General features: G+C 51.2%; 6 protein-coding genes across 6 annotated transcripts; 2 read left to right on the forward strand and 4 right to left on the reverse strand.

The window, feature by feature from the left end:
• Nucleotides 1–21: 21 nt before the first annotated feature.
• BO97DRAFT_467529 (putative replication factor-a protein) lies at nt 22–1246 on the forward strand (the record flags this gene model as incomplete). The annotated part of the gene is made up of 3 exons (XM_025699661.1): nt 22–121; nt 256–362; nt 488–1246. Exons 1-3 carry the CDS (start codon nt 118–120, stop codon nt 1244–1246), a joined length of 870 nt encoding a protein of 289 aa, XP_025556180.1. The 5' UTR covers nt 22–117.
• A 62-nt stretch (nt 1247–1308) lies between these two features.
• On the reverse strand, nt 1309–3725 carry BO97DRAFT_360655 (MATE family efflux transporter). The gene is made up of 2 exons (XM_025692367.1): nt 2834–3725; nt 1309–2772 (listed from the first exon to the last, which is right to left on the reverse strand). Exons 1-2 carry the CDS (start codon nt 3537–3539, stop codon nt 1607–1609), a joined length of 1872 nt encoding a protein of 623 aa, XP_025556181.1. The 5' UTR covers nt 3540–3725; the 3' UTR covers nt 1309–1606.
• A 780-nt stretch (nt 3726–4505) lies between these two features.
• Nucleotides 4506–5659, forward strand: BO97DRAFT_81817 (DUF202 domain-containing protein). The gene is made up of 2 exons (XM_025701083.1): nt 4506–4784; nt 4883–5659. Exons 1-2 carry the CDS (start codon nt 4684–4686, stop codon nt 5310–5312), a joined length of 531 nt encoding a protein of 176 aa, XP_025556182.1. The 5' UTR covers nt 4506–4683; the 3' UTR covers nt 5313–5659.
• idi1 (isopentenyl-diphosphate delta-isomerase IDI1) lies at nt 5517–6826 on the reverse strand. The gene is made up of 3 exons (XM_025700370.1): nt 6524–6826; nt 6030–6368; nt 5517–5962 (listed from the first exon to the last, which is right to left on the reverse strand). Exons 1-3 carry the CDS (start codon nt 6765–6767, stop codon nt 5727–5729), a joined length of 819 nt encoding a protein of 272 aa, XP_025556183.1. The 5' UTR covers nt 6768–6826; the 3' UTR covers nt 5517–5726.
• A 2884-nt stretch (nt 6827–9710) lies between these two features.
• BO97DRAFT_81921 (putative C2H2 finger domain protein (Ezf)) lies at nt 9711–11418 on the reverse strand. Its single transcript, XM_025701085.1, has 3 exons — nt 10146–11418; nt 10024–10097; nt 9711–9961 (listed from the first exon to the last, which is right to left on the reverse strand). The coding sequence occupies exons 1-3, from the start codon at nt 11094–11096 to the stop codon at nt 9913–9915; spliced, it is 1074 nt and encodes a 357-aa protein (XP_025556184.1). The 5' UTR covers nt 11097–11418; the 3' UTR covers nt 9711–9912.
• A 1589-nt stretch (nt 11419–13007) lies between these two features.
• Nucleotides 13008–16750, reverse strand: BO97DRAFT_360663 (uncharacterized protein). The gene is made up of 11 exons (XM_025692368.1): nt 16548–16750; nt 16347–16484; nt 15736–16293; nt 15324–15669; nt 15046–15096; nt 14853–14901; nt 14702–14786; nt 13955–14030; nt 13823–13857; nt 13701–13764; nt 13008–13628 (listed from the first exon to the last, which is right to left on the reverse strand). Exons 1-11 carry the CDS (start codon nt 16652–16654, stop codon nt 13200–13202), a joined length of 1938 nt encoding a protein of 645 aa, XP_025556185.1. The 5' UTR covers nt 16655–16750; the 3' UTR covers nt 13008–13199.
• Nucleotides 16751–17200: the final 450 nt, after the last annotated feature.

Genomic DNA, 17200 nt, shown 5'->3' on the forward strand with positions numbered 1-17200 from the left:
GCAATTGACAGCGCTTCCATCATTCAAGCTTTCAAGGTCGCTTCTGAGTGCAGTGAATAAGTGTGAAAACCAACCTGAAGTTCTGTTTTTCTCTAGATACCCCACCAAATCTACATAATGGGTGAGTCTATTACCTCCACCTCTGCCTCTCTTTTTCTTCCACTCCCCTCTAATACCACTCACTTCATACGCATCACGTTCACTGCGCTCCCCCATCTCTCCCGCACTCTGCTAATAAATCCACGCTACTATCAGACAGCGGCTACAGCAATTACAACAACAGCTACGGAGGTGGCGGCGGAGGCGGAGGCGGAGGCGGCTTCATGCCCGGCGAGATGAATAACAGTCCATCAGGAGGAAAGGTAAAAGCCTCTACCTCAATCCTTTCTTGCTCGACACCATAGGTTTCCCGGATTCCAAGCCATTATTGCCCCAATAACCCACCAACAGCACCCAAACCATACTAATGACTCCTCCTAATCAACAGGGCGACTACAACAACGCCACCCTCCGCCCGATAACCATCAAACAAGCCCTGGACGCGACCCAACCCTACCCGGAGGCGGGCTACCAGATCGACTCCGCGGAAGCGGCCAGCGTGTGCTTCATCGGACAGGTACGCAACATCAGCTCGCAGTCGACGAACGTGACATACAAGATCGACGACGGCACGGGGGAGATCGAAGTGAAGCAGTGGATCGACTCGTCGGCGGCGGGGACGGACAACATGGACACGGACGAGAACGGGGGCAAGCCGGTGGCGAAGAATCAGCCCGAGCTGAATGGGTACGCCAAGGTGTTCGGGAAGCTCAAGTCGTTCGGGAACAAGCGGTTCGTCGGGGCGCACTGCGTGCGTGCGGTCTCTAACATCAACGAGGTGCATGTGCATCTGCTGGAGGCTGCGGCGGTGCATTTGTTCTTCACGAAGGGGCCCGTGGGTGAGGCAGCCCCGGCGGGGGCGGGAGGTGCTAGTGCTGGCGGGGCGGGCGATGCGTCGATGGGTGGGGTGGATGATTATGGGGCTGAGGGTGGCCGGGCATTGCCGGCGATGAGCCCCGTCGCGAGACGGGTGTATAACCTGCTGAGGACGGAGCCGCAGAGTAACGAGGGGTTGCATGCCCAGTTGATTGCCGCCAAGTTGAGCCTGCCGATGCCGGATGTCGCCAGGGCCGGGGACGAGCTGTTGACGGCTGGCGTCATCTTCTCGACGGTCGATGAGCAGACCTGGGCTATTCTGGAATATTAGGTTTGCTTGTGATTTACGGGTTGCGCCTTCATCTGATGAAATACAAACTGGGTTTAATGAATGACATTTGCCGTGTTGGCTTGCTTGAACATAGCATACAAAGACGAGTTTGGAGGCTTCGATCCAGACAGGATTGGTATAACACAGCTGTGAAACACAATATACACACGAGTAATTTCAGTTCGCTTGGAGGGGGTCGATGTGAAGGGCCAAAACTTTTGGACGAGGCCTCCCATACATGTACTCATGTACCGCACTCGTTCGGATGAGCACGACCAGTACGTTGGAAAACAATGGAATGCAACAACAAATCATCAAAACATCATTGTCATCATTCGTTGGAATGTACAGGTAGAAATATCAAGTCATGGAGTTCCGCTTAAGTGCATCCTCCACGGAACGGTTCCAGTTGGTTTGAGTGAGGAAGAATCCCTCACAGATGGAGACGAGCATCAGAGCAAGGGCTACACCACTCCAGAGGCCGAAGAGACCCCAGTTCAGAGCAAAGGTCGTTCCAAAGCTGATGGGCATGGCGATGACATAGTAGCAGAAGAGCTGAACGTAACCGCCAATTTCCTGCCGGCCGATACCTCGGAGAATACCGTTGCAGTTTGCTGCGAGGGCATCGAAGAGTTGGAACGCTGCACAGAGAGGGAGCACCTGCGCGACCAATTCGATGACTTCCTCTTCAGAAGTGAAGAGTCGCGGAATGTAGTAGCGCAGAGAGGAAAGGAGGAGCATGTTGAGAAGACCGACGATGACGGCGCCGACCATGGTGACCTTCGCAGAGGTTTTAGCGGCATCGACAAGGGTTGCGCCGATCAAGTTTGCGACACGAGTGCTCCCGGAGATGGATACAGGGAAGGGAATCTGGAAGGTGATACTAGAGATGGTCGACAGGATAGACTGCGCGGCCAAGGGAGTGGTTCCGAGGTATGAAGAAGCCAGAGTGAGGACTTCAAAGGCGAGGCATTCAGCCTCGACCATCAATAGACCTGGGAGGGCGAGCTTGATCATGGGGCCCCAGTTGCGCAGTGCCCTCATGGTTACACCATTCCAGCATTCGGATCCGGCAACAAAGTACACGTATAGGAACAGGAACAACGGCATCAAGTTGTCTGTGATGGCCACGGCGATGGGAGCCCCGACAAAGCCCCATCCGAACTGCCAGACAAACACATAATTCATCAATGCATTCAGGGGTGCGCAGATAAGAAGGACGTAGAGGGAAGCGGAAAAGAGACCCTGCGCCTGCACAAACCGCTTTCCACTCTCAAAGCAGGCATATCCCGGCGCACCCAGAGCAACCACCTTGAGATAGAGACCAGCCAGCATGGCCACCTCTGTCTCGGGCACAATTCTGACCAGAATCCTGTCAGAGAAGAACCAGAGAATGACAATGGGAATAGAAATAGTCCATAAGAAAAAGACCATCTTCTGCATCTGCAAACCCACGAGTTTCTTTCTTCCGGAGCCGTAGGCCTGAGCGCAGAGTGTGTCCAGACTGGTAGCCAGACCCTGGTAAACTGTACGCAGATAAGATTAGCACATTGATTCGCGAAGTGCAATGGCGAGGATCGAGCTTACTAGCATAACCTGTAATATTCGCGCTCATACTAGCAAGACTAACAGCGCCCAATTCCTTCTTGCCCAGGTGTCCCAGGGTGAAGATACTGGCCACCGTCAAGGAATACTGGAGCAAAAAGGTGAACACCAACGGTGCTGCATTCTTTCCAATGACCTGAGCTTCACGTTTCCACGTTGTATGAATGAGTCCGGCGGTAACGGCTTCCTCCCACTTCCGGTCGATTTCCTCGGAGTCAACAGAATCGTACTGAGGCTGACGAGACGCCTCTCCTAAGAGCGCAGTATCTTCCGTGGATGGCGCAGACTCTGATGCCGTGCGGCGAGTCTTCTTCCTCGACGGTTCAATGAAGTGGTTGTCCGTGAGAAGATCCCGCTCGTCCTCGATCGCTTGATCGCGTTCTCTGCGGGTCATTCCCTCCTGATCTGGGCGATAGGGGACAACGGTGGCGCGCGAGACTGTCGTGAAGAAGCTGGGTCGCTGGTATGAACCGGTCAAGGAATGGGATCTGGTTCCTGGCTGACTGCCGACTGCGCGAATGGTCGAGGTCTCGGATGCATCGTCGTCGGTGGTGAGCATGGAGTCTTCATCGTCAGCGTAGTCTTCCAGATCGCGAGCAATTGCTGTCCTCGCAAGTGGAGAGCGAGAAAGGTATTGGTGTTCGTCTGCCATTCTGGGCGAGTGAAAATCGGAATCGCGCGGAGTCATTTCTTTCGGATAAGAGTTCGACGACTTGAGTAGTCAAACGGGTTTGGAGATTGGAGGGTTACGGATAAAATAAATAAGGCACGGAGCACTCCCGCATGATTTGCCGAAATCCGCAGAAGTTCCTTTCTAATTGATAAGCAATAAAAAGAAGCAAGGAGGAGGCTTCAAGCTGAAAAGCGACTGAGCGACTCGGATGGTTGAGAGGGGGACGCTTTTATCGTCTCCGGGTGCAGGCGCAGGCGATTGGACCGGTTCGGAAGGTCTAGCAGCAAAGCAGCAAAATTTGCGGCGCCGGCGATTGGCTTGGTTTAGAGTTGACTGTAATTGCCCCGTATTGTGGCTGCGGGTCTTCGATCTTTTGCATCTCCCCAGCTATGCTGAATGAGCTGTGTGGATATGACTCACGTCGCACATTTGCGAGTCCCATTGATTCATTCCTCATCAACCTTTCGATCGGAGCATATACCTGTACGACGCCATAGCCCAATGGAAATACATTCACACAATCCGCACAATTCACGAAGTAATGTTCCAGTCTCGTTGTCATTCTAGTCTGTCATGGTATCTTACTATTTTAGCCCCGCATTCACTGATAGCAGTCGAATGACTAACCCAGCCATCAGCCATACCATTGGCACATCCCAAAGAAGATGGTACAGCCGAGGTGGAGGCGATCGGCGAGAGTTCGGATTGAGGAGGTCTTTTTCTGTCATCTTACCCACAGGAGCTTCAAGTGACAGCAGTAAGGGTCTCGATAAGTCGATAAGGAATATCAAAAGCACAGACATGGTTCTCCCAGCTGCTGTCCCTCAAAGCAGAGACCAAAGAGTGTACGCCGTACAACATGACTGTTGGCAAGACAGCCGCAATGACATCATTCTGCCCATGGTCGCCGACCATTGAATCACGTGCCTGGATACATCACTAGCATCAATAGCTGTCACCGGACCTTTTTCCAAGCGCTCAAGAATACGATCGGTCTCAGAGGGAAAACAAACTCCAACCATGTGCGAAGCCAGGATAAAGAGATCCGAAGTTACGAAACGTTGGCTTCTACAGTATCCAGAAATTGGCCGTGAACCCTCAACGCACACCTGAAAGAGCTCAAATACCCTCATCACCGAACAAGATCGTCTCCGCAACAATGACAACCACAACCACACAAGAATCCCAACCCACCGACCTAAAACCCCCTTACAACCCGATCATCAATGCTGCAAACGCAACTCCAGTCCTAGCAAACCGGTCAGTCAAGTTTCCTCGGACCCTGACCCTCAACCCTCAACCCCAGCACAAACCCCAAGAACCCGACTGACCATGGAAACACAAAAAAAAAAAACCAGACACCAGCCCAGCGATCCGCACCTCTTCCTCGCGCGGCCGTGGCTCGGCGCACTCCTATTCGAGAACGTCACCTCAGACGCGCGCGACCACTGCGCCAACGAGCGCACCTTCCTCTCGTGGCTCCGGCTGTCGATGTACCTGGGCGTGGTCTCGATCGCGATCATCATCTCGTTCCACTTCCAGTCGCCACCGACGGGGCTCGAGCGCCGCATGTCCCTGCCGCTGGGCATCATCTTTTGGTTGCTGAGCCTGACGTGCCTGGTGACCGGGTTCGCCAACTACATCCGCACGGTGCGCAAGTACAGCCAGCAGGCGGCGCTGGTGCAGAGCGGTTGGAAGACGCAGGTCATGTTCACTATCGTTGGGGCGGTGATTCTCGGTTGTTGCGTCTTGTTCCTGGCAACGGATGCGACGACGAAGTCGCGGTGATCTGCATATCCCCCCATTTTATCGTTTAATTGAGCGAGCTAGGTTTGAGGGGTAGATTCTGGGTCTTGGTGCGGCGACTGGGATGTTATAATGCCGAGGACCGTCTTGCATGATGGAAGTGGTTGGACTGAGAAGCCTGAGCTACGTGAAGCTTATGGTATATACGAAAGAAGCGGATGCTGTTCCGACATTTTACTTTGACTTGTTTGAAACCACAATAGAATATGTGCTTGGCTCATAGTAGAGCATCGAACCGCTAGCCATGTAGCATTGAAGGGGGAATAAAGAAAGAAAATAACCGAAGCCTCAAGAAACACTGTCTGTGGGGAACCGAGCACAGCAGCGACAACAGGAATATTAAGATAGATATGCAAATGCAAACGAATCCGTCACCAAGTCTCATCGCCCACACCTTTACATCCGACGAATGCCCTTCTCGTTCTTGTAAGACTCCAGGGAGGGAGAGCCGCGGTGGCTCCACCACTCGAACAGCATCGAGTTGCAGATAAGCTTGAACCAGGGCGTGAACTTGAGACCGGGCTTCTCGAACATCTGCTTCAGCTCGTCGGCGGAGACGTAGCAGGTATCACGGATCTCGTTGGGGTTGATGTTCAGATCGACGTCGGCTTGGATGAAGAGGATGTAATCAACTATAACAGTTTCGTTTGGTTAGCTTTCAGCACAAAACAAACACATGTTGGAACAGAGTCAACGTACTCTCATGCTCTCCCCACTTGCCATCACTAGGCGCCTTGTAGTGAATTCTGGTGAAGAACTCAAACTTGTCCAGCGGTACCTGCTCCGGCTTGATGCCCAGCTCCTGTTCCAATTTCCGCTGCGCCGCGCGCTTGACGCCGAGGATGGCCGCATCGAGCTCGGAGCCGGTCTCGCCGGGGATGCCCAGCGGATGGGAGCAGCAGGTGTTCGTCCACATGTCAGGGAATGTGATCTTCTCGGAGGCGCGCTGTTGGAGGAGCAGACGGTTGTTGGAGTCGAAGAGGAAAACCGAGAAAGCCCGGTGAAGAAGGCCGCGATCAATGTTCGTCATCAAGTGGCCTGGAAAGATACGAGATTCCCCATTGTCAGCGATCAGGTTGATCGTGGGAGACGCCTGCAACGTATGGACCGGGGAGAAGGCGAAAGGATAAGCAGCGACGCCACCTCCAATTTTGCCCTCTCCGAGGTGATTCAGATTGAGGGGATAAACTCACAGGTCTTCTTGCTGGCACTACCGATGGGCTTATCATCCTCATCCAGAACAATGCACACTTCGTCCATCAAACGAACTTGTTCCTCATCGTAACCGGCGAGATCGTCGCTGGACCCAGCGGCAGGGGCATTTGTCGCGGTCGGGAGCACCTCACGAGCAAGCGAAGTGTCGACATCGGGAAAGAGCGTTGCGACATTCTCAGCCGTAATCTTTGGCGTTTCGGTAACCGTTGTCGTGGTACTCATGGTGGAAGAATGGAGAGAGAAAGTGGGCAAGGGGATGCTGACGAAGATGTTGCGGAGGGGACAAGGCGGACAGCCGTGTATTTATCTTGACCCTCATTTTTCCCGCGGGGGAAAGAAGCGGCCCCCCGAGCGGTGGCAGAATCCCTCGTGCGGAGTTCTCATCCTGACAGGGTTGCACAACATGCTGCGCTGTCCCGGTAGTTCGATGCACACGAGAGTGATTTGCAGCCAGTTTGACTTGTTATTCGATACTGAGTATGATCATGTGCTGGACTCGGATCAATGGCACCAAAGACAGATTTTCAGCTCTCAATTCGAATCACGAGCTGTAGTGCAGCCAACTTCACCACTTACCTGACTACACCTCTGGAAAAGAGGAACCGGTGGAGCCTGGATGTTATTGAATCAAGTAATGAGGGGTCTCAACCTGCATGTAGAACCTGGAATGTGTCACACTTCTACCTATGACAGAACGTGATGCACTGCGTGTCCGGTCACAATCTCGAATGGCAATGCAACAGCTCCATCAATGACAGGATGTGAAGAGACCATCATAGCTCGTCTATGGCACACTAGCAAGCCTGCTTAAAGCTATAGATAGGAAGGCAACTCGTAAAAGATCGATGCCCTTATTAGGGACTGGCTCTATACCTGCACTCTCTACGAGGGTAGTAGAATCGATGCAATACTCGCTGCGTGTCCGTGATCTTTTCAAGGTCGAGTACGCTGGAACCCGTACCTAATGTCTCTGAAATGCTAGCAATAGCCATGTAAGTGAAGACCTTGCATAGTTCTGCATGAATCACCCACAGTAGGCCAGTGATCAAGAAGCACATCTTGCATCATAGGACATGCAGTTGAGAATGGATAGAACGAATGGCGAGTCTCAAAAATAAGTGTATCAATTCAATGCATGACGATCCAAGGACTTCCGAAGTCCTCATGCCCGTAAGCAGACCACGAAGCCAGCTCAAACGAGCAAGACTGCGCAGATCCTATCAGCGCGAATCAGGCGTCCCCGGCGTCGATACGAGCTGTCCCAGACGATCTTCCACAGTGATCGTCAAATCGATATTCAGCACTGAACACCAGAAACCTTAAGAGTCATAATACTCTTAGATCAGCAGAAAGGCACAGTACCTGCAGCCATGATTGAAGTCAAAAATGCAGGAGGGCAGCCGAGCCAAAGAATTGGCTGACGATTTCATCCTCAAGCGCCGGTGGGAAGTTATATCACTCTCCGTTTTCCAGAGTTAAAGAAGCTAAATTTGTTATCTTTTCAACCCCAGGTCTAGCTTCAGAAGGCATTACTTATGTCCCGGGACCTTTTACTCTCAATAGAACACTGTCACCGTACACTCAACATGCCCAATCGTTCCCTGCGAAACCTACCCCGTATCCCCTATCCACGCGCTAACCACATTCCACAGACAAATCAACGGAGTCTTGTTTCAATTCCCACAATCCCTCACACTGCCTCGAATTCAAGATCTTCATCGACTTTACTCCACCCCGAAAGAAACCTTTTCATTTCACCTCAACTCCTGATCGATCCACATTACAACCTGACCCTCAACTTCACCCACAATCCCCCGTCAACCCCCACGGAATACCCCGAAAGCCCCCACACACATGACAGAAGTTGAGCCCACTTCGAAAGCACCGCCACGCTCCGACTCCGACTCCGAGACAAGATCCCAGATTCCCAACAAAGACAAGTTGAACCTCAAGGAACACCGACTCAAATCAAATCAAATCCGAACTACCATATCTCCTCAATCTAAAGACCAGAGTTTATTCGGATCCGACCAACCATCAATCCCATCAATCAGCTCGCTAGGCTTAACTATCCCCTTACTATACCCCTTATTTAACACTTACGTTAGGTTAGTTAGCAATAGTTCCTCGCCTCGAGGCAGGCACAAACTCAGCAGCAGCCCACAAACCGGTCAGTGATTCAGCCCTGACAGTATCCGTGGGAGGGACCATGGTACGGTACCTGAGCAAAGAAGGGGAAGATCCGACGGGGAAAAGTCTACGGTAGCCTACCATCCTCGCTGACATGAGCGGAGCCAAGCGGGAGTGATTCTCAGGGGAAGAGAACGGAACGAAAAAAGGATTCAACTACCATATGCCAACCATGGTTCAGATATCGGCCGGTCAAGGAGTCCGGTCGGAGTTCGGTCCTCATGTGGTTTAGATTAGACAATATCGAGTGTAGATAAGTTATTCTAGTAACCTGTCTGGACTCAATTATGAGGGACCGTAACGATACCAGGTCCAAGTGGGAGTAATCAATTCAGACAAGGATGTTTTGCGCTGGGTTGTTTCACGCCAGATTGTTCACCCCTGCTAGGGTGCTGTTTTGCACTGAAGACAGCTGGCTGCTAGACTACTACGAGTAGGAGCATCCTCGTGAGACCGAGGAGCGACCGGGTGAGAATCCATGCTAAGTTGTCTGTCTTGGTTGCCTGGGAGGGGCACCCGCCCGTGTCTGGACCTGGGTTTCTTTGTTTGCAGGCCGAGATTACTATAGCCTAGGGGATGTTAGTGCCGAGTCAAATCTACGCGATTGTCTCGCCGTCCAACTCCGGCTGATACAAGCTTTACTGGATCACCGGCGTAGGGAAGAAGAGTGAATAAGAAGAACAAAGAATTCAATTGTATGCTGTGAATATGTCCCCTTACTTTCCGCATGGACCTGCCATGCGGAAAGCGCCGATGCTCTAAATCCCGTTTCATGTGCTCTATGCGGGCGGCAGGGATAATCAAAAGACAACACAAGCTTGAGTGAACATCAACGCAGAAAGTCTTCCCAGAAGACAGAGCCAAAACAAGGACGATGCGACGACAAGTAAAGACACAAACCCAAAATGCAGATAAACGTCCTTGCAACGAATAGGCAAAAGCGGACAAGAGCCTCCCAATAGTGCAATGCTAGTAGTCGACTGCAACCTCCCAAAAAAAAAACATACAGGCGTAAGGAAAGTGGACTCGTGCTTGCGATCCACGCAAACATGACTGGGTACACAATGTGTGTGTGTGTGTGGCGGTAGTCCTTGCGCTCTCACTCACGTGGGGGGGGGATACGGACGCTGCTCAGTGAGGTGAAAGGATGCAGAAGTTGAAACAATCTGATTTGCTTCTACACATTGCACTTTCGAGTCTTTCGGGGGCACCCGTCCGTTTTGTGTCTAGCATAGCGTTAGACTCCGAGCATGTGCAGCTTACTGGCAAGGAAGAACTGCTAACATACCTATTAAGTGTATCCTGTCGGCTGTAGCTCTGGCCGCACTGCTCGCAGTAGAATTTACGCAACTGAAGATGGGTCTGCGGCCGTCAGTGGTTGAAACTTCCAGACCAAACATCGTTACTTACACTTTCCACATGTCTACGGAGATCAGTCCTCCGCCCATATGCCTTTCCACAAGTGTCACATGGGAAAGATTTTCTCAGCATCGGGTCATGCCTCTTCTCATGCTCGCGACAATTAGAGCGCCGAGTGAAGCGATGCCCACACACACTGCACTGCAGACCACTGGCAGATGGTATCTTCAGCGCCCCGTCAGGAGCTCCGACCACCTCTTCAATCCACCTTGAGATCACGTCGGCGGGGATCAGCCCAAGTGCTGTTTCCTGGTCGGGAATAAACCCGGCTGAGCTTCCTTGACTTGCGCTTTGAGGCCACTGTATCCCTGAGCCTGGATTGCCCGCGGGCGTAGGTGGCATTTGCGAAAGAGCAGAAGATGTATTAGGAGCCGTGTCCTCGAACCGAGACGGTGCCCACAACTCCTCCGATTCCCCCTTCATTATGGTACAGTCTACTGGCATATTCGGACCATCAGAAGTAGGAGTGCTAGGCCATTCGAATAGCCTATCTTCTGGTACTGCATCTTGCTGACCCTCGGTCTCTGTACTCGAACCATGGCTTGGCGATGTACTGAATGTATGTGAACTGTAGAAGCTTGAAGGGGAGGCGGCAGCCTCTCGAACACCACTTCGCGGCTCATAGTGGGTTGTCGATGGCAAATGGTTGTATCTCGGAGGGGTTTGGAGGAAGGTCTCGGGTCTCATGACGGTATCCGACCAATTGCTATCTGACAAAATAGGTAGTCCCGAACGCGGGTACGATTCTGCTTCAGACGGAAAAGTCTCCATCCCAAGGTGTGAAATCCCTAGTCCAGCTAGCGATCGAGAGCTGTGCATATCGAAAGACGCTGCATACATAGGTGACGCATATGCTGAAGTGGTGTCTAGCATCGAGTGGTCATCCGACGTTGAGCTAACGAAGGGCGAAGGTGCCGGGTATTGGACGGGCGTGAAGTTCATGATTGACAACGAAGTAGCCTGGGTTGCCAGAGATTGTGGTGAGAGATACTGAGAGCACGGGTGTTGGTTTATGATACACAACGAAAGGGATATCGAAGCTATTAATATTTCCGACAAAGTCTTGGTCGACGGCAAATCAATCTAGAAGTGATTGGCAATGCAAGAGATGTAACTCAGCCTTGACGGCGAGGATAATATATAAGATTTTTTTTCTGGGTGAAAAGCGACTCAGTAGTAATGCTGCTGTGCGATAGAAAGAGTGGCGCACCATGAACAGCGGCTGAAAGCAATGACGACTACAATGCCATATGACAATTGGAGTACAGCATCCGCCGCATGGGGCACAGAGGAGTGAGGTAAAAGCGAGAAGACCGACGCCTCATCAGGCAAGGCAGACTTGAGGGGAATTCGCTGCATGGGTGAAAGCGACTTGACGAGAAGGGGGTGTGCAAGGTCTAGCTGGGTAGGGCCGAACCAAGTGGACTGCAGCCTTTGGTCTGCAGCATCCAGATAGGCGCGACAATTAGATATTATGCACAATTAATTAGCGCCGGAAGAGTGTGATCAGGCCAAGTTGCCCGTCACTCTTGTACGCTGTAAAGAAAACAAGGAGGGGTTGACTGGGAGTAGAGCATGGTTCGATTGTCAACGGACAACGCCGTCCTGAACACAAGCTTTGAGATTCATTTGGATGGAATTAACAGCAATGAGCAGGGACCCGAGATGCAGAGGCCAGCGGATAGAGGGGAAGAGTGACAGCAACGGCAGCCAGGGAACAGCCGGCGGCGCTTGAACAAGAGGAGGGGGAAAGAGGGAAATGGAATCAACCCCAGTCCATGGATGGAGGGGGGCAGGAGGTGGGATTGCCTGTTCCAACCAGGGCTGATGGAGAATAACGGGCATCAGCAGCGCCTGCATCATTATTGTTGAATGGGACCGCTGGCAGCGGTCGGGCGCGATTTTTCATTTTCCATTTTCCTCTGATCAATTTTCTGCTCTTCTTGCTGCGGATGAAAAAGGATTAGCTGGGACCCGACAGTTCGGTAACTTCAGGTGACTTGCTTGGCGACGCAACAGTGCGTGTCGCCAGGTATGATTGACAAACACTGCCCCGATGGCTGAGGAAACGAGAGGACAGGATTGAACATCCCGATTCATAGTCACAGAGCATCATGGTGTTGGTACTGAGGCGTTATTCTTCGGTTGGACGAGTGGCTTTTGAAAGAGAAATATCCATGAAAGTGCTGGGCTATTTTGTGGTTGTAGGGGAGATAGAGGTTGATGAAGAAGAGTTGGCGGAGTGAGTGATGGAGTGGTGAGTTGTGTCGGAAAGGGCTCAGGGAAGAAGCGGAGAGGAGAGAAGTAAGTTACCAGGTTCAAGGTTACCTGTACGAGTACAGTTTTGGGGTGTATGACCAGGGCAATGAGGGGCACCCGGCCCTAATCCCGGGCCACCCTCCAACCTTGGAACTTGGAAAATGGCATGGTCTGATTGCAATCAGCCAGTATTAATTCAGATCGCGTAGCAAACGGTTTCAATTCCCGTGCCCATTATGACTATCGCAGCCACTTACAGATCAGCTCTGCATTTACCTAAAAGATCTATGTTCATGTCATGAATGCAGTTCATTCTCTCGACAGAAAAGAAGGCATCCGGGGTTCTTCCTATCATACCGTAGTCATTGAATGCAGGAACAGAAAGCAACCCCGATAATGAAAACAACGTAGGCCAAAAAGAGATTGAGAATGACTAGCATAATAGTCACACATAGGTGACATCTGCGACCGCCCAAGGAACAATGAAAAAAGCAACCATATTGGCACTGTACATGAGCTATCCAGAGCGAATCTCTCCCACGAGATTATTGATCCGAAAGAGAATGATCGTTGCTTAGATGAGACAATAAATCCCTGCCTGTGACCCAAGGCCTCGAATCCTATGAACGCAATCCACTTCACAGTCGGTCGCTGGCCGGTGCTCGCGCTAAAGCTTAGGCTATAAAGCCGGCCCTGCAGCGGGTGCGTGCGCCTAACAGGCTACAGCACGATTATCTTCGATTCTGGCCGTAAACCCTCCTGTTGCCAGCTACTGACGAGCATTCGTCAATGAGCTCGGCGGAGGAAGGCCACAGTTGTGGCTACTCGTTCCACTTGAGCTCTTAACCTCTCTACTTCATCGGCCATGTCCGGAAGGTCAATAGGCCTAGCCTGTCCAGGAAATAATCGTTCCTTAGACTTTTTGGGCCTGAAGGGCCGTCCCTCAAATGCGGAGGTCTGTAGCGGGGCATGGTGCGTGGAGAGAGGAAAGCCAGCTTGAAAAGACGAGGTAGGGCGACTGCCCCCTCCCGTCGTGGCTGTTGGTGGAAATTGGCTACTTCGCCGCGAGACATAGCGGCGGCTAGATTCATAAGCCCAGATCAATGCAACAAAGGGGAGGTGGGTTGCTCGGAGCAACATGATACGGACTCGGCGAATATGCTCTGCAGACAAAAAGAGCCTCAAGGGCCGAATACAGAGAAGAGGGATGAGATTCTATAGCGTAACCGATGCTATTGTTAGCGACACATTCTTAAGTGCATGTTCAGGTGAGCGCGATAGACTGACCAAAGGAGGCATGAAATAGGTCAATCTTCGCGAATTGCTGCTTTCTAAGACGTAAATCGACAGTCTAGTTCCCGGCGTAAGTTACTCTGTCTGATCAAAAATAGATCGATTATAGAGCTTACTGAAAGAGGTACTCTTCTTTAGCATGGGCCATGACCTGGATAGGAAGAAAAGTGGAGGAAGTGCCGGTTAGCCATGCTAGGCAAATGAGGAAGTGCGCAAGTCAGCCACCAGACATAGTGTACAGTACATACCCCTTCTAGACTCATGCTCATAAGGCTGACCAGCGACGAGAGCAATAATAGATTGGTCATGGAGACAAAAATCAACCTGCGAATCAATGTCCATTAGCCACAATTTCCTAACTAGAATTGGAGTGATGGATAGGGGTCGTTCGTATCGATGCCGAGATGCTGTGAGGCTTGACTCTCTCGAGTTGCGTCCGATTGGCGGGCCCGGCAGCACCAGCGTCACTAAACGGGCTTTCGGAGCATTGGGTGAATGGCCCTACGACATTCGTAGTTGGCATCGCCACCCTCGGATGCAACTGAGCAAAAAAGGACTGGACTCGGAAACAAGGTATACAAGGTAAATCACCGACAGGGGAAACGCCAAACGTGATCGCAGGCGTATGCGACCGGGACCTCTCATGGCATCTGTGGCGCAGTAGGTGGTACAAAGTAGAAGGGAAAACACACATCAAACCGTAGCCGAAGATCGGGGAAATCTAAGAATTAGCGCGTCAGTCAAACTTAACACCATAGCCAATCGATTCCGAAGATCCCTGACGGCTTCCAATCAAGATTGCATGGCGCCCGTCTAGTGCATGAGACTTACATCGTGAGCGATGTCCTGTTTCCAATCATTTCAGCCACCGTCAGTCTTGCAGAAATCCGAGCACCAAGAGACAAGGGAGAAACCCACGAAGCCCAATACGTTCGAGCTGTCTCTCCCTGTTAGTTGGAGAAGCGATCGACAATCAGGGGCTTACACCGCCATACCCAAAGAACACTTTCACCAAAATCCACGACATTTGCCTGAGAGAGAGGCGGTCACGGGCGAGCATGGTGAACGTGGTCAAGAACCCTGCAGGAACATACCCCACTGCATTAGCATCAGGCTTTCTTGAATGCGTCATCTGGGGTTGCCCACCCAGATACAACACTACTATCACAGGGATAAATCGGAAAAAGGCTTTGGTCTAGATGAGTTTATCAGCTTCCTCGCCACCTGCGACAACGGGGCGGCCGGTTAAGCGCACCATTTCCTTGAGAACTGGGATCTATGCATAGAACTGTCAGCCCAGAATCTAGGAAAACATGCATGATCCGCAGGCATGGCGTACCAGACTTCCAAAATAGGAATTCAAGCTCACCAGGGAGCAGATCCTGTTCAGCTCTCATGTGTCAGAATCAGCTGAAACACGTATCACCATGATGGCACAGGGACCCCCGGACTCACCGAGGAACTAGAAACAAAGCCTCTAATGACAAGACGTCGAAAGACAAGTCGGTGATGTAATCACTTTTCTTTGCTAAACCGATGACCCCTATTGATATTTCATTTGGTTAGTTAGTGGATATCATGCAGTCGCTCCTGTCAAGAACCTGCTTGCACAGAGACTGCGCCCAGCTGAAAGTGACGAAATCTGCAACGAGACATATTCCTTGTGTCCAAGCATAACTCACTTATGATAACGAAGGCAAGACCAGTGCCGATAATGGCCATGTTCCAAACACTCCAGAAGTCCATCTGGTAGAAGACCATTCCCGCATCAGTCATGCCACTGAACTCGTCATAGGCAAAAGCAGCGATCCAGATGTACATCAATGTTTCGAAGATGCCTATCCCAGTGGGCTTCCTTTCTACCAGAACAGCATAGTAAAGAAACAAGAAGGACACAAAAAATGCAGCCTCAAATGCTTTGCGATACACCGGAACCCTCAACCGAGAGTACGGATCTGCTGTCCTATATGATGTATCCTGTTTAGCGATATGCCAGGTGCTCTTTGTTCTTGGTGTGTGAAGCCCTTACCTTTTGTTGAAGAACTGCGGTTTCTTCGTGGAGTGAACACTGAGCGAGTCCCAGAAAACAATCTCCCCGTTCCAAATATTGTCAATCACTTTCTGAACAACTTTCTGACTGAGAAATTTCTTTGCTTCCGCGATAGCTGCGATTTCCAGTGCGCTCAGTCCGAAGAACATGGAGTACTTCACGAGCTCATAAGCGTCTGCCGATGAGACGTTGCTTCCAGAATTTGCTATATCAGAGGTACTTCCTGCGCGCCTCTTTCCACCAAAAAAGCGGTACAGCGAGGAGGACGAGCTTAGTAGGAGAGGTGTCCTTTCACCATCTCGGTTGACGTTTTGCTCATCGCCTGTGGATGCAAACCCCGATGTACCCCTCTCCGCTTGGGTAAGATTGATGGAATTGTTCACAGGGTTGGGGAGCTCCTCCAGCAAATATTCGATAGTCTCGCGCTGATTGACGTGACAGAGAAACTGCCAGGCAACGTACTCACATGCATAGCCGCGACCCTCGTTCAAGCCCCAGTCATTCTCGGCTGCATTGTTGAATTCCCACTTCAGAATCCTGCAGCACGTCAGCTCAGAGTTGCTTGCAGCTGCATGCGTAGAGATGTTTACATGAGTGCAGAGATGATACATGGGTTGTGAGAGTTCTCTGCTAAGGAATACAGCAGTAACCTAAGTTTCTGTCCGCAGGGTGAGAATCTTAACTCCTCGAAAGAATAGGAGACTTCGGAAATCGCTAGTACTAAGTAGCTAATTGACAGCAGCGAGTCAGCTTGACCAGCTCTTCATCGGATTGCTTGGGTAAGTAATGACTTTTGCAACTTGCGAACGACTTCGATGAGGGGTTCATTGTCATCGATAATAGGAATGTCTATGTGGTCGTGATCGCCGGGCGGAAGTGACGCCACAGAGGATCCCATTTTGAGAAAAGCCAAGGGGCGAGCAGATTGAGCTCGTGCCCCCAAAGACTATTTGACTTAGGCACAGTGTTGGTAGCTAATTTCGCTAGCGATACGTAGCGGAAGACAACAAGAGAAAGCCGATGTGTCAAGCAAAAGAGAGAAATAGGGTGAACAGAAGGTGAACCTGGAAAAATAAGCTTTATTTTGCTTTCGCTCTTATTGGGCTTTTTTCTCCAGGTGCTAACCTCTCGGAGGATTGGCGAATGATCTGTCGGTGAACAAGTCTTCAGGAACTTAACGCACGTCAACCTTGACCGGAGGGGCCAGGGACTGAATGATACCTGTACCGGTGATACGGTACCTGAGGGAGAAACTATGGCATTAAGTTTCATCAGCAGGGATGGAAAGAGATCACTGCGGAGAGATGACCGCAGGAAAGGGGATCTGACTCTTATGAATGTAGTCCTAATCCATAGCGTTGAGTGAGTTTCTCTGTGCAGCTGAAAGCGACCGTTCTAAATAAGTGCATCTGAGGTGTTCCGTCCCGAGAGGATGGCGACAGTC

Source organism: Aspergillus homomorphus (assembly GCF_003184865.1).
Source record: "Aspergillus homomorphus CBS 101889 unplaced genomic scaffold BO97scaffold_2, whole genome shotgun sequence".
Lineage (NCBI taxonomy): Eukaryota > Fungi > Ascomycota > Eurotiomycetes > Eurotiales > Aspergillaceae > Aspergillus > Aspergillus homomorphus.

What these genes read in the sequence shown, in the direction of transcription:
- idi1 (XM_025700370.1), bottom strand. Translation starts at nt 6,767, where the DNA reads ATGAGTACCACGACAACGGTTACCGAAACGCCAAAGATTACGGCTGAG. An exon ending in TAGTGCCAGCAAGAAGACCT is followed by an intron (nt 6,369 to 6,523) that starts GTGAGTTTATCC and finishes GTATCTTTCCAG; the next exon opens with GCCACTTGATGACGAACATT. An exon ending in CAAGTGGGGAGAGCATGAGA is followed by an intron (nt 5,963 to 6,029) that starts GTACGTTGACTC and finishes AAACTGTTATAG; the next exon opens with TTGATTACATCCTCTTCATC.
- BO97DRAFT_360663 (XM_025692368.1), bottom strand. Translation starts at nt 16,654, where the DNA reads ATGGGATCCTCTGTGGCGTCACTTCCGCCCGGCGATCACGACCACATA. An exon ending in TTGGTGAAAGTGTTCTTTGG is followed by an intron (nt 14,031 to 14,701) that starts GTATGGCGGTGT and finishes ATTGATTCGCAG; the next exon opens with GTTGATTTTTGTCTCCATGA. An exon ending in TGAGCATGAGTCTAGAAGGG is followed by an intron (nt 13,858 to 13,954) that starts GTATGTACTGTA and finishes CTTCCTATCCAG; the next exon opens with GTCATGGCCCATGCTAAAGA.
- BO97DRAFT_81921 (XM_025701085.1), bottom strand. Translation starts at nt 11,096, where the DNA reads ATGAACTTCACGCCCGTCCAATACCCGGCACCTTCGCCCTTCGTTAGC. An exon ending in TCCGTAGACATGTGGAAAGT is followed by an intron (nt 10,098 to 10,145) that starts GTAAGTAACGAT and finishes TGACGGCCGCAG; the next exon opens with ACCCATCTTCAGTTGCGTAA. An exon ending in CGACAGGATACACTTAATAG is followed by an intron (nt 9,962 to 10,023) that starts GTATGTTAGCAG and finishes ACGCTATGCTAG; the next exon opens with ACACAAAACGGACGGGTGCC.
- BO97DRAFT_81817 (XM_025701083.1), top strand. Translation starts at nt 4,684, where the DNA reads ATGACAACCACAACCACACAAGAATCCCAACCCACCGACCTAAAACCC. An exon ending in ACTCCAGTCCTAGCAAACCG is followed by an intron (nt 4,785 to 4,882) that starts GTCAGTCAAGTT and finishes AAAAAAAACCAG; the next exon opens with ACACCAGCCCAGCGATCCGC.
- BO97DRAFT_360655 (XM_025692367.1), bottom strand. Translation starts at nt 3,539, where the DNA reads ATGACTCCGCGCGATTCCGATTTTCACTCGCCCAGAATGGCAGACGAA. An exon ending in GAATATTACAGGTTATGCTA is followed by an intron (nt 2,773 to 2,833) that starts GTAAGCTCGATC and finishes ATCTGCGTACAG; the next exon opens with TTTACCAGGGTCTGGCTACC.